This window comes from Perognathus longimembris, chromosome 2 (assembly GCF_023159225.1).
Source record: "Perognathus longimembris pacificus isolate PPM17 chromosome 2, ASM2315922v1, whole genome shotgun sequence".
NCBI classification, from domain to species: domain Eukaryota; kingdom Metazoa; phylum Chordata; class Mammalia; order Rodentia; family Heteromyidae; genus Perognathus; species Perognathus longimembris.
This window is the reverse complement of record NC_063162.1, coordinates 5,091,134-5,104,936: the sequence shown is the minus strand read 5'-3', so window position 1 is coordinate 5,104,936 and position 13,803 is coordinate 5,091,134. Positions and strand designations below refer to the sequence as shown.

At 50.5% G+C, this 13,803-nt stretch overlaps 1 protein-coding gene across 1 annotated transcript in view; it reads left to right on the top strand.

Annotated features, from left to right (window-relative positions):
• Window positions 1-9,224, top strand: part of Fank1 (fibronectin type III and ankyrin repeat domains 1) — a 59,941-nt gene extending 50,717 nt beyond the window's left edge. The window contains exons 4-11 of the mRNA XM_048338041.1: window positions 251-332; window positions 1,347-1,421; window positions 2,219-2,284; window positions 6,334-6,499; window positions 7,410-7,553; window positions 8,673-8,750; window positions 8,856-8,900; window positions 9,005-9,224. Coding sequence (XP_048193998.1) covers window positions 251-332; window positions 1,347-1,421; window positions 2,219-2,284; window positions 6,334-6,499; window positions 7,410-7,553; window positions 8,673-8,750; window positions 8,856-8,900; window positions 9,005-9,064 — 716 coding nt within the window. The 3' untranslated portion in view covers window positions 9,065-9,224. The remainder of the gene's footprint in view (window positions 1-250; window positions 333-1,346; window positions 1,422-2,218; window positions 2,285-6,333; window positions 6,500-7,409; window positions 7,554-8,672; window positions 8,751-8,855; window positions 8,901-9,004) is intronic.
• Window positions 9,225-13,803: the final 4,579 nt, after the last annotated feature.

Below are 13,803 nucleotides of genomic sequence, written 5' to 3'. Positions count from 1 at the left end.
AAGCGAGGGGACAGCACCCAGGACCTGAGTTCAAGCCTCTGGTTGCACATGTACTCATGCACATGCGTGTGTGTGTGTGCGTGCGCGCACACAGCGGTTGAGCAGGGACTGGGAGGTGTCCCCCTAGGAGCACGGCTCTGCGTGCTTAGAGGTGAACGTGAACTGGAGGCTTGAAGAAGGACGCGAAGCCGGGACGAGACGGTCTCCTGTCCTTGTACTGTGGGTGATTGCTTTCCATTTATTTCCTCAGGAGAACCCATAAGTAGTGAGCACTTTCATCGAGCTGTCACTGTGAATGATGAAGACCTGCTGCTCCGAATACTTGAAGGAGGGTGAGAGAACTCTGGGCCGGCCCGTTGTTGTTCATGACCGTAAAATTCATAGAAGCACGTGACACGTAGCTTTATTTTGTTTTCTTAAAATTTCTCGTTTCTTGGAAGCTGCCTCCCAAATTAATCTCTGGTTGATGCATATGAGTTGGTAAAGCACAGTTCATAAAGGCAACCATAAAATGTCATGCATACATTGCACTTTGTAATCATTTAATGAAAATTTGTCAAGAGGAAGTTGTAAGTCTGGGTGTCCTATTTTATTCGAAGAAATAACTTGTGCCCCTTGCATCTCGGCACATGGCATTCCTGAATGCTCACTTGCGCCCCTTGATGAAATCAGAAAGTCACCCAATGAGCTGCCTTGTAACCGAGAAGGTTCTAGAATGTAAGTCCTCTAGAAGGTTCTAGAACACCAGAGGAAAAGTGGACGCAGCTGCTGTGGGTGCAATGTTTGATGCCTCTGTTCTCTGCTCTAGACTACCCAGTCCCAACCACCTGTCCTCGAGGCCACCCAGAACGCGTTATTCAGGAAGAACTGAGGGCAGGTGGTGGGGACCGGGCGTGTGTAGACTGGAGAGCCCAGCACCTCTGCTGACGGCCAGCGCTGTGCTTCCTCTCCTGGCAGCATGGCCTCATCGCCAGGAGGCGAGAATTTGGGCCTCACCCAACCTGTTCCTGCTGGCGGAGCCGGGGAAGTGTGGCCAGGGTGGACCCCGTCCTCAGCTGTCCCAGGCTGGGCCAGCCCCAGGCCCCCAGGCGAGGGCGCTCGGAGGCTCTGGGTCGAAGGGAGTGTGTCTGTCTCAAGAGCACCGAGGCATTTGAGTCACGAACACGTATGAGGCAAGGCACTGTGGGATAATAAGGCCTCCGTGGACGCCCCAGTGGCCACGGAAGAAATGGCCACCTTGGGTCGTGGGAGCCGGTTTGGCAAGCCCCGCGTCGCGGGGAGCGCCCCCTCGTGGGCGCCGTGCAGCATGGCACGCGCCGATCCCGGTCCTCTGTGTTTTCCCCAAGCCACGTGAAGATCGATGTCCCCAATAAGTTTGGCTTTACCGCCCTGATGGTCGCGGCTCAGAAAGGATACACCAGGTATGACACGCCGCGCCCGTCTCTGAGCGCGTGCTCTGGCCTTGCCCTTCCCACGGGATGCATATTGGATTTTGTGACTGCATCTCCCCCGCCTCCCCTCCTCGTTTGACCACCCCCTCCCCTTCACCCCCTCCTAGCCCGTTCACAGCTGCGTTTAGCCTCGTTATGTAGCATACAGAAGAGAATGTAAAGTGTGTAATCATTATATTAGGAAAGAGAGTCTTTAATCACATGCAGTGGATTTTATATGTCCTGGGAACACTGGTGGTTGGGGTGTGAATCCTTTAACCAAACAAAAAGATGGGTGGGGAACATTCTAGACAAGAGACTTCCCGCACCCACCAGGTTCCTCTGATGTGATTTCAAGGACAACACTCCATTATCTGTTTTTACCAAGTATAAGTGCTAACATTTGATTTTTAGAGTCACATTTGTGTTTTAATTAATGCCATTTGAAAAGAAAAAGAAAGACATTTTCATTAAGTGCTGCCATTTAAGAATATATTAAAAGTGGCCATTAAAATGACGGAGTTATTTTGATAGTCCAGTGTTCACCATATGGGCTAGTTTGACAGTAATGAATAATTCATGGAGCAGTAAAAACCTGCTTTTGGTGTGGAGTGGTCTTCCAGATGAACACGGTCATGTCGTCTTTAAGGCCAGCTGGCTCCCAAAGATGGCACTGGGAGGTGCTGCAAACGGGTGTCAGGTGTCTCCTTCCTGATTTGCATTGGGTTCTCTTGGGTTCCATGTCAACAAAGCCACTTCCCCCACTGCTTTGACTTTGCATCCTTCAGGCTTGTGAAAATCCTCATTTCCAATGGCACAGATGTGAATCTGAAGAATGGAAGCGGCAAGGACAGGTAGGCGGCAGGTGGGGGGGGGCTGAGGCTGCCCCCTGGCGTCCTGACTGTGTCCCTAGGCCTGTGGGGGGCGGGGGGGGGTTCCCACGGAGCCAAAGTATTTCCTTCCACTTCATTTTGCCGTTCCTGAGACCAACGTTTTAGTGGAAAGGGGGAAATTATTTTTAAGTGGCTGTGTTTTCTAAAATAGGCTTCTTAGAGCCGTAGTGTGCCCGTGTCCTGGTGTGTGTGTGTGTGTGTTCATGTGGTTTATAATCTTGGGTTCAGATCTTGGTGTTGGCCTCAGTGAACTTTGGGTAGTCAGGAAAACCCCGACCTTCACCTGGTATGAAGGGTTTAACGGCGGGATAAACGAAGACGGCCGAGGGTGAAGGTCTTCTCTTGCTTCCCCCCGGTGGTTCTGACAATCGCTGGTTCTTCCCGTCGGCTCTCCGGCCCTCCGGCCCTTCGAGCAGAGCATGCGTTCGTGTGTCCTCCTCCTCCTCCTCCAGTGCTCCTGGGTGCTCAGCACCCAGGTGCTCCTGTCTCGGGGCTCCCGTTCCGTTCCACCCTGCCCCGTTTCCCAAGGATTCCAGATATTTCTCAAGAAGCAGCCAGAGATCAGCACGGAAGAGAACCTCAAAAGAGCTTTCAGGGGGTGGCCACGCAGGGCTTCGGCCACCGCAGCCAAGCTCACCCAGAAGAGCACGGCCACGGCCTTCACGCACGCTGGAGCCAAGTCCGCACGGACCTCGCACTGGGCGTAATGACTTGCAGCCCGCCTGTCTTCATCGGAGGCCTCTCACATGTCTGGGCCTGGCGGTGGTGCTTGAGGAGCACGGGGAGTGAGGGGTGACACCTCCGCTCAGGACGCCCGTGCTCCCTACATGCGCACGGGCCACATGGACGGTGGAAGAGCGGCCATCTCCACACCAGCCAGCCGGCCACGGGCAGGAGTCCTGGAGCAACAGGTGCGCTTCTCATCGCGGCCTCCAGGGGGCGTTTGAAAGCTCACAGGGTGCAAGCAAGTCCCAGACAGCGAACCGAAACCATCCACGTGAGAAGTTTTTTAATGTTTTGCAAAGAGAGAAAATGGTAAGAGAAAGGAATTAAACTATACATTGATTTACCAAAAAAGGAGCACGTTTATTGAGATGCAGGAGAGTTGCCTCTTAAACAACAACAACAAAAAGTATGATAAGTAGAGCCCAATCTCTTGGCACTATGAGAGAAGAGAGCAGTAGAAATTCAGAAGGGGACATAAACATGATTGCAGAACAATTTCTTAAAAAAAATTTTTTTTTGAGACAAGGCCTCACTATAGCCCAGGCTGGCCTTGAACTCACATTCCTCCTGTCTCAGTCTCCCAAATACTGTGATTACAGGTGTATGCCACCATGACCTTACCTAATGGAGGGAAATTAAACGTGAAAAGAATGGTGCTCTGTGTCTCCACAGTAGATTTGTACTTTTATTGAGATGGATAATTTTGGGGAGAAAATTTAAACTACCAAGACCAACCCAAGAAGCAGAAAATCTGCAATCAGCAAGATCCTTGCGGAGTCACCTCCAGCGCAGAGCTGCGGCATACCTGTCCCGCCCGCCAGTGGGAAGCATTGTGAGCCTCTCCAGAGAGGAGGGGAAGGAAGCTGAGCGGCCACGGAGCGCTCGGTACTCGCGGGGAAGAGCTGGGTGTGGCGGCACACTTCAGGAGTCCCACCTGCCCGGGGATGAGAGCTCACTGCGCTTTCCAGGTTGGTCTCAAACCTGTGATCGTCCTGCCTCAGCCTTTGGAGGAGCTGGGATTACAGGTACACACCACCATGCCCAGCGCTGCACAGAGCTTTTTTTTTCATAATCTCAGACAATTATCCAGTGTAATTCCTTTTCTAAGTTAGTAGTGAAGCCCATGTAAGAGAAGGGTCCCCAGCGCGGGCAGAGCCCGGGAGCCCGCTGGGATGGGCAAACACCTCCACTTGCCCCTTGGGGCTCTCGAGAGCTTCTCAGGAGTTAGCATATGAAACAGACGTGAAACAGGGCTGGCATACCGTAGATACAGGTAATAGCTCCTCATTTCAGGATTAGACGGCATTTGGAAGGCTGATCAGCTTGGAAAGGTCTGGAATCAGAGGCCTGAATCCTGTACTACAGAACTAGAGAAAATGCAGTTTCCAATACCTGAGCTTAATGAGGGGGTTGAGGTATGCAAGCAACTTCCCGGCAATTTAACAGTACCTGAAATGACTGGTTAATGAATCTGACAAGAAAGAGAAAGGCGCATAAAAAACATCTGAAATGTAATAACATTGAGTGGAAAAGAAAGCCCACAGCAACTAGACTGAGAGACACAAAGATTTAAAAATCTTTGACGTGTACCATGGTCCAGCAGGGTGAGCTTGACTCCCAGGCTATTCTAGTGTACCCCGGATTAACAGATAGATCTAATGTCGCCTCAAACTCAGTGACTATCAAAATGATCGTCATTTACCCAGAAGAACAAGTAGATGTCAGCAGCAGCTTCTAAAACGTAGGGAAGACCAGAGAAGGATTTGCTTTGACTGTTACTATCACGCCTTAAAAGTCATAGTTATTAAAGTAGGATGACATGGTCATGGTCTAGGTGAATGGGAAAAAGATAAAAAAAAATCCTAAAGTGGATGTGTATGCATATATACTTAACACCCGATAAAGGGAGCTACAAAACAGTAAGGCCAGATATTAGAAAAATAGGACCTTTGAAGACAGAAACACTGTTTGATTTGACCCTAATGTAACACACCAAGTGAATGACCAAAACCTCCCAGAAGCAGGGCATATTCTCATCCGATCTTGTCACGTGGAAGATGTACAGCATGAAAGACATTTCCGAGGAAAAGACTAATGTACACCATATGTTTTAAACAACTAGATGACAGAGGTAAGGACTGGAGGAGGCAATGTCGACGGATGTTATTTTCAACGTGTAGGAAGTGCGCACCCATCTTCCTACCCCAAACACCAACAGATCTACACAGTGGGGAAAAAGGGAATTTTCTGGAAAAAACACCCCAAACAATCCATAGGAAAAATGTTCAACATTGCCAATCATTTAAAAGACACTTGGAAGGTTGTTAACGAACAACGGATAGCACTGCTAAAGAGAGAGCACGCAGGATGCTTCCATGGCGTCGACGGGATCATGAGTGAGGGGAAAGGCGGGAGCGGCACTTGAAGACAGCCACGAGGACCGGGGCACGTGTGGCTCCCACGGACACCGGGACACCACTGTCCGGCATCGAAGGCCGACGGGGGGGAGGACTGCCGCTTGAAGCCACCCGGGCAGAAAAGCCCAAGAGCCTGGGTCACTCCATCACCCACTAACCAGCGAAAGGCTGGGTGGAAAGTATGGCCCAAGTGGTAGAGCACCGGGCCCAAGCAAGCGAAGCGAGCCCAGGCCCTGAGTTCAAACTTGTTATCGCTAGTGGGACCAATCGAATCTTGTTTCTTTTAATACCATCAGGGACCTTGGATGTTTTAAACTCCAGTATTTTACACCCAGTCACAGTCCTTAATCACTTTCTTATTGAGAAAAATAGGACGCCCCGTTTACAACATACAGTTGGGCTTTTGAAAATGTATTCACAAAGTCGTACAGCCACCCCCCCCTTCCAGGAAATGTGCGTGGTCCCCCCAAGATCCCATATCCGTCAGAGTCACGCCATACTTCCCACCTCCCCCCCTTAGCCGGGAGGACCTGCTAGCCTGGTAGCTGGGTCTCAGGGATTTGTCATCCTGAACCTGTCACGTAAACGGAACCATACCGCAGGCATCGTTTAAGGCCTGGCATCTTTTGTTGATTGTAACGTTCTAAGTTTACTTCATCGTGTAGCCTTTCTTTTCCTTCTCATGGCTAGATAATATTCCTTTGTATGGACATAGCGTGTGTTGTGCAGTCCTCCTTTGAGGGACACACAGATGGCGTGTGGAGATAAAAGCCAGTGTCACGAGGCTTTGGGTTAGCACGTGGCTGCACGTGGTCCTGGCGTCGTGACTGTCCTCGGGGCTGACACGGCGGCTGCTCTGCGTTGCAGCCTGATGCTGGCGTGCTACGAGGGACACCTGGACGTGGTGAAGTACCTGCGGCGGCACGGGGCTTCGTGGGAGGCCCGAGACCTGGGCGGCTGCACGGCGCTGCACTGGGCCGCGGACGGGGGCCACTGCCCCGTGGTCGAGTGGATGATCAAGGAGGGCTGCGAGGTACAGGCCTGCCTTCCTAGCCCCGGGCTGCCCCGAGGGGCCCCGAAGGGCTTTCTGTGGGGGGGCCCCGGGCGGAGTGGGACTTAGGAAGGCGGGAGAAAGGTCCCGACTATCAGGAGAAGCTGCCAGGAGGAAGTGATGGCCACGGTGCTTCTTGATGCTTAATTTGCTTTATTATTATTATTACTATTATTATTTTGCCATCCTGGAGCTTGGACTCAGGGCCTGAGCACTATCCCTGGCTTCTTTTTGCTCAAGGCTAGCACTCTACCTCTTGAGCCACAGCGCCACCTCTGGCCGTTTTCTATAGATGTGGTGCTGAGGAATCGAACCCAGGGCTTCCTGTATATGAGGCAAGCACTGTGGCCACTAGGCCACGTTCCCAGCCCTAGTTTGCTTTATTAACGAGTGCAGATGACAACTCGGTCCCCAAGGGCAAGCCGGCTGCGGGGAGGCGGAGGCATTCCAGCCCCCCATCTCTGCCGCGTGCAGCCGCGCTGGCCGCCCTTGGTTCGGGGTCCTCGGGGTCCTCAGGGGTGTGAATCTGGCGTGGCAGGGAAGGGGTCGGGCTGCTCGGGCTTGCGTAGGTATTTGGAGAAGGGTGATTGCCATTCGATCAATGGGGGTCACTGCGGATAACTTTGAACACTTTAACCTCTTCCAAGACTTGGGCTAAAAATGTTAAGGCCTAGAAACCGAGGGCAGATGAAACGGATGGGCTGTGATTGCCAGACAGCAGCCGAGTAGCGGGCAGTGCCACCACGCACCCGGAAAGCCAGCGCACAATAAGAAAAGCCCCGCCTCCCCCAAGGGGGTGCCGCACCTCAGGACCATGAGCCGAGTGTCCGGAGCCCTGGGGGGGCCCCGCGGGGGGTCGGTGGGTGAGCCCGCCCCTCCTCTGCCGCCACAGGTGGACGTGGCGGACACGGGCTCGGGGTGGACCCCGCTGATGAGGGTCTCCGCTGTGTCTGGAAGCCAGAAGGTGGCCTCGATCCTCATCGACGCCGGGGCCGACGTGAACGTGAGGGACAAAGACGGAAAGACGCCTCTCATGGTACGTCCTCCTCCACGGGCCCCGCCAGGCCCGCCCCCCACGCCAGCCCGCCGGTTCTGTGCTTCCCCATCAGCCTGTGACTAAAGAAAGGTGCGGGAAGTTCATTTTATACGTATGTGTGCGTGAGTGCGTGTGTGCACGTGTGTGTGTACATGCATATGTATAGAATAGAAATAATATATACAGATAATGACATTATTATATGTTATATGTTATACTACATATCACATATCATATATGATATAGCATACCTTATGTATAATACGTAATACATAATATGAGATTGCAATATTTTATATAATATGTTAAATATATGTTATACATATTATATAATGTATAATATATAACACAATTATATATAATTATATATATTATATATAATTATACATTATATATTATTACATTATATATACAACATATACATACTACATACATATAATAGGTAATATATTATTATATTATACATACTCTTATATAATATACTCTATTATCTCATATATAATAATTCTATATTGTATAATGTTTATATATAATATCTATAATATGTTGTCTACTAATTATAATAGAACAATATAGTATAGCACATACTCTATTATTAGTATATTGATATGACATATAATATAGATATACATAATGACATGATAATATTATATATAATTATAAAATATATATCATTTTATTTAGACAGGTTGTCATTAATGTTGCACAGGTCAGCCTCAAACCTCTGGGCCAAGTGATTCTCCTATCTCAGTCTCACAACTCTCTGGGCCTGCAGGTGTGCCCCGCGCCATTGCATTCACCACTGTCATATTTTTGGGTGTCTTTTGTGACAGCTGCTTTGGAGGTGATTACCTCTAGTCCACAGGATCCCCGCAGATGTGTTAGGACAGTGACCCCGTTGCCGCTCTGTGCTGGGCTGGCTGGATTGCCCCTGTCATTTCGACACAGACAGGAGGAAGGGACATTTCCCCTTGCCGTCGCCCTGCTGTCGCGGGAGCAGCGGGCGGGCCTGTCATGCCAAGCTCCCGCGGCTGGCGGGCCGTGCCTGCGGCCAGGCCCTCCCTGCTGCCCGGCCCCCGGGGAGGACGGCGCCGCCCATGGCTCGCTTCTGTCCTCCAGGTGGCTGTATTGAATAATCACGAGCAGTTGGTTCAGCTGCTTCTTGACAGAGGGGCCGATCCAAGTGTCAAAAATGAGGTAAGTAATCCTTCTCCATAGATGTCCGTGGGAGGGGAGAGCCGCGCGGTTCGGGTCCGTATGTCCTCATAGCTACTGTGTCATTTTTGTTATTTTCTCTTTCAGTTTGGCAAGGGTGTGCTAGAGATGGCGCGAGTTTTTGACAGAAAGGTGGGCTGTCACCTCTGCCTGTCTAGGCTAATTTTGCAGTCCTTTCAGAGTCGCGGGGCCCACCCAAAGCTGGGAGGACATCCACTGTCTATTTGTTTTTCTAGAATGTCCTCTCCTTATTAGAAGAAAGGAAAAAGCTGGCAAGAAAGTCTACCATCCACTGACCAGACCGTCAACCCGTCCAGCCATCCATACAAAACCAAGAGTGACTGTTGAATTAGACGCAAGAAATCCCGTCTCCCTGGGGGCCATACATTTATTTATTTAGTTGAAGATTCACAGTGACTTTTATGTAACAGACAACCGTTCCCACATTGAAATACATCTTTTTGCCTAAGCGCGTGGGTACGCAGCCTCCTCCTTGGGCGTCGGCAGGACGGGGGGTTCATTCCCACATGGCCTTGCGCACGTCGAGGAGTCTACTGCTCCCCCTGTGGTCCTCCAGCCCCTCCCCGCCCGGCAGTTTCCTGGCCTCTCCCCTCCTGACTGCCTGCGGCCTTCCAGGCTGTGTGATCAGGCTGCTGTTGCCTCCACCCGCTGCTCCCCAAAAAGCCCAGGCGTTCCCACCATGCCCCCGGCCTCCCATCGAAGCTCCGGGTCCCTCTGTGAGGCCCGGTGAGGGGGGCCGCATTTGGCTGAGGCTCACGTGTCCTGGGACGGGCCTGTGGGTGCAGGTGGCTTGAGGATGGTTGCCTCAAAGTCATGTATTGTGTTTCGTCTCTGGAGAGAAAGGATTTGGAGGTTGACTGCGCCCTGTGTAGACAAGTAGGGGCTAAGGGAAGTCATCACGGAGAACTCTAGCTTGGCAGACATAAGACTCGGCAAAGAAGTTAGCAGACCACATGCCCTTTGCACGTCCAGAGACACAAGGGTCCGCATGGAAGGGGCGTTTTCTTGGTGGGGAAGGACCAAGGAAAGGGTAATTAAGAGCCCGGCTCTAGCTACTCAGGAGGTTGAGATCTAAAGATTGTGTTTCAAAGCCAACCCATCTCCAAAATAACCAGCCAAAAACTAGGCTAGAGGTGTGGTTCAAGTGGGAGAGCACCAGGTCCCAGGCTTCTGGGAGGAGGCACAAAAACCATGCCTGCAGCTGTATCCACACTGGCAACTTCCAGCTTCATTCCATGTGGAATATTTATCCCAAGACTTGGCTCTCTCTCTAATCCTGCCCATACATATTTGATTGGCACTTAGCATGTTGGACAATGCATTGCCTGTTTGTTTGAGGTGGGGTCAATTTTTAGAATCTGAGAGTCGGAGCGGCTCCGGCTTCCCTCATGCGATGAGTGTTCACAGTCACCGTAACTTTCCGGACTTCACGCCGAGCCTCCGGAGGCTGTCTGGGTTCTGAGGGGCAGCCGCGTCCTGTGCGCGTGCGTGTCCTCGAGCTAGGTCTCCTCTAGAAGATGGTTTATATCCTGAGTTTTCTTCAGAGCAACTCATGACTTTATTAATTCTATTTTTCGGATTTACTAACTCATACTTCTCATTTCTACAAGTTTTACCTTTAAAAAAATATTAGTGCCAGTCCTGGGGCTTCAACTTAATTGCCCAGGTTGGCTTTGAACCCCGGCCCTCAGCCTTCTGAGTAGCTAGAATTATAGACATGAGCTACCGGTGCCTGGCAAGAATTTTTCTTTATAAATCTTCATGACTGTAAGACTCCATTGGGAGCCTTCGCTAACGACATTCCTTGGGCCACTCTTGAACCATCTGAATGAGAATGTGCTATTTTCAGATAGCTTGAAGTTTGTCTTTGAGCAAGGAGGCATTACATTCTAGGGCACAGGATTGGTTTTTTTTATGGTCTTTTTTTTTTTCTCCCCACAGGCACTGGAACTTACATTCTGTGCATTTGGAGAGTCCCACTTGATATGTGAGCTTGATTCTACGTATGGACTCCATACACTGTCACCTAGGTGACTGCACAAAGTCTACTTGCTTTGTTATGAGTGGCACCAGATGGGAATGAAGAGCCCTTATTCTTTGAATTTTTAAAAAATTACCTTTAAGGAGTTGTACAAAGAGATTTCCATTCAACTCAATTTAGGAGTACAGCGCATCTTAATCAATGTCATGAGTGCCCCTGGTAGGAGTGAAGATCCCTTTATTCTTGTAACCAATTTGAACCAATCTCCCTCTTTCTCTTTCTCTCCATCCATTTATCTAGCACCTGGTTAGCCATCCATTTATCTATCATCTATCTTTCATCTGTTCATCCATCCATTTACTCAACAATCCATCCGTCTATCCATTAGTCTATCATCTACCCTCCATCCATTTACATCTATCATCTATCCATTAATCTATCATCTTTCTGTCTATCTATGCATAGTTTCTGCAATTTTGTGAAGTCAGGTGGGATGCTACTTAAAAAACAAAAATCAGGTATCCACCATGTTCTGATTTCCATTTTCTTTTGCCCGTATGCCCGATGTTTCTACCATTGCTTGCTTTAAAAGTTCATCTCTTATATAAATGAAGTGAACAGAACCTTAATCATTTTCAAAAAAGCATGTGGCCCCCCCGTGCCTCACGGACGGTGCGCGTGAGCACCTTCGTCCTTGTCTCCTCACCTTGCACGCGGGCAGCAGGCCCCTCTGCTTACTTGCCCTCACACTCCCCTCTCAGCGTCCGCCCCTAACATCCCACGCACGAGAACACACGCCACGGTAATGAACACGACACTCTTTGTATTTACCTCTTTACCATTTATTTACTGGATAGAATACTCTTAACAATGACAGTTGTTGAGTTTATCTGTAGATCCCCTAGAGGAGTGATGTGTACAGAAGTAACAGAATATAACATAAAAAGGTATGTGGGTGGAAAAAAAAAAAAAGCAAACCAAAGCCTTCTAGATGGGCAATGCACTACAACCTGGCTGTGCTGGTTTGTGTAGCGCTAACTCTAACCTGCGCAGGGCTAAACGGCCCGTGGCCGAGGTGAAGAGTCTCAAGTGGCTTCCTGGGCATCTACCATATTGGCCTAGAAGAGGGAGCTAAGAGAACCATCAGTTCCTTAGTTCTGCCTGTCCTGCCTCAGAGTCGTAGATTTGTTTTTTCCTCTCACTGTCTTATGAAGGTACTTGTTCTTAGGCCGTGAACAAAAGAACAGTATTCACTATCAATTGAAAATCAGAATGATCCCCTGATATGCTTCTGTCTGGATTCAAATGTGTTAAATTAAGGACCAAAGAGTTACTTTCTAAGAGAATAACAGGGAACATGGGCAGGCTCTTTGAAGACAAAGGAGAAGAATCAGCGCAGTTACAGGGCGCTGAGTCTGAAGGATTCAGATCACTTCACACTGGGAACAAGTGGCAATCTTTTGCCAATTGGAAGCCATCATTGAGCATTTAAAGTGTCATGCACAGTGTTTCTTTTTCTAGTTTTTCACATATGAAACAGGTTTGTGGTGGGGGCTTGTACGTGGCCATTACTGTCCCAGAAGTAAAGAGGGGGGAGGGCTCCCCGAAAGGCAGGAAAATAGCACCCTTGCATGCATGCGGTCACCTCAGTCCTGGCGGGGGCTCTGTGTACAAAGGACTGGCCACGGGCCTCCAGTCTGCCTTGGAGTATCACTTGTTTCGTTACCAGAGTTTCTGAACAGTTCAGGAGTAACACGTGCCAATGGGAAGCTTAGTGAGGCAAGGGAATCTGGTAGTCATAGCGGAATCGACTGCTCTCTTCTAACTAAGCAAGGCCGTGGGCAGGAAGGGCCCGGGCCGGACTCCAGGCTGGGGGCTGCCAGGTCACACGGCAGTGACGCTGGGGCAGGTTGGGCTTTGCTGTCCCCTGGGAGGACCGTCTGCTGCCACAGTCACCCCCTTGGCTGACCTGAAGTCGTGATTGGAGATCTGGTCATCAGCGTGGCCTCGGCCCTGCGTTTGGTCTGAGTAAGGCACTTGTGTACGGCACTAGGGAAAGGCAGATAGACGTATTCGTTTTTTGGCTTCCCGTGTCCCGCTGTGTGGCTGGACCAGCGGCTAACACCACGGGGCAGCACTGGGCTGGCTTGTAGCACAGGAGGAGAGGAGAGGAGAAAGGAAAGGAGGAAGAGCGCACCGACATGTCCGCCCCCAGCCATGGGCACGTCTGTGTTTGGGGGGGGGGCAGGTATGTATGTGTGTGTGAGAGTGTGTATACGCTTGTGTGAGGGACATCAGTTAGCACGGGTGCCGGGAGGGCTCTGGGAGGGCTGGTGTGAGTGGGGTCACTTGTGTATGGCTGGGGATGGATAGATGACAGATAGATAGATGATAGATTAGAGAGATGATAGATAAGTCAGTTGCCGGGCTTGAACTCAGGTCTTGGGCGCGGTCTCTGAGCTCTTTTGCTCAAGGCAAGCACTCTACTACTTTGAGCCACAGCTCCACTTCCGATTTGGGGGGAGTTAATTGGAGATAAGAGTCTCATGGACTTCCCTGTCCAGTCTGACTTGGAACCACGATCCTCAGATCTCAGCCTCCTGAGTTGCTGGGATTACCGGCGCGAGCCACTGGTGCCCGGCTGGTGGGGACTATTTTGAGAGCAGTGAGGAAGGATCTCTCGACTGAGTCTGCCCTGAGCTGTCTCTGGAATACCTAGCGGAGCCCTACCGAGCGAAGCTGAGCCTCCAGGAAAGCCTGCGGGAGGTCAGGGGCATTAGGAAGACTTGGCTCTGCTGCTCAGGCATTGAGGCCCTGTCGGGGTCTCATCGGCTCAGAGTGCTTAGTAAACATCAAGTGGGAGGTGGCAGGGGCATGGCTGGGCAACTTTGTCCGCCTTGCCCCTGGCTCTGTTTAGCGCCCCCAGGGCCTCACAGGCTCCTAAGAATAGTCTGACACAGACCAGAGTTTTAGCAGTTTCACAGGATGCATTGATGTGTTGTATTGATTTGTCAGAGGACAATAGTCTGCAGT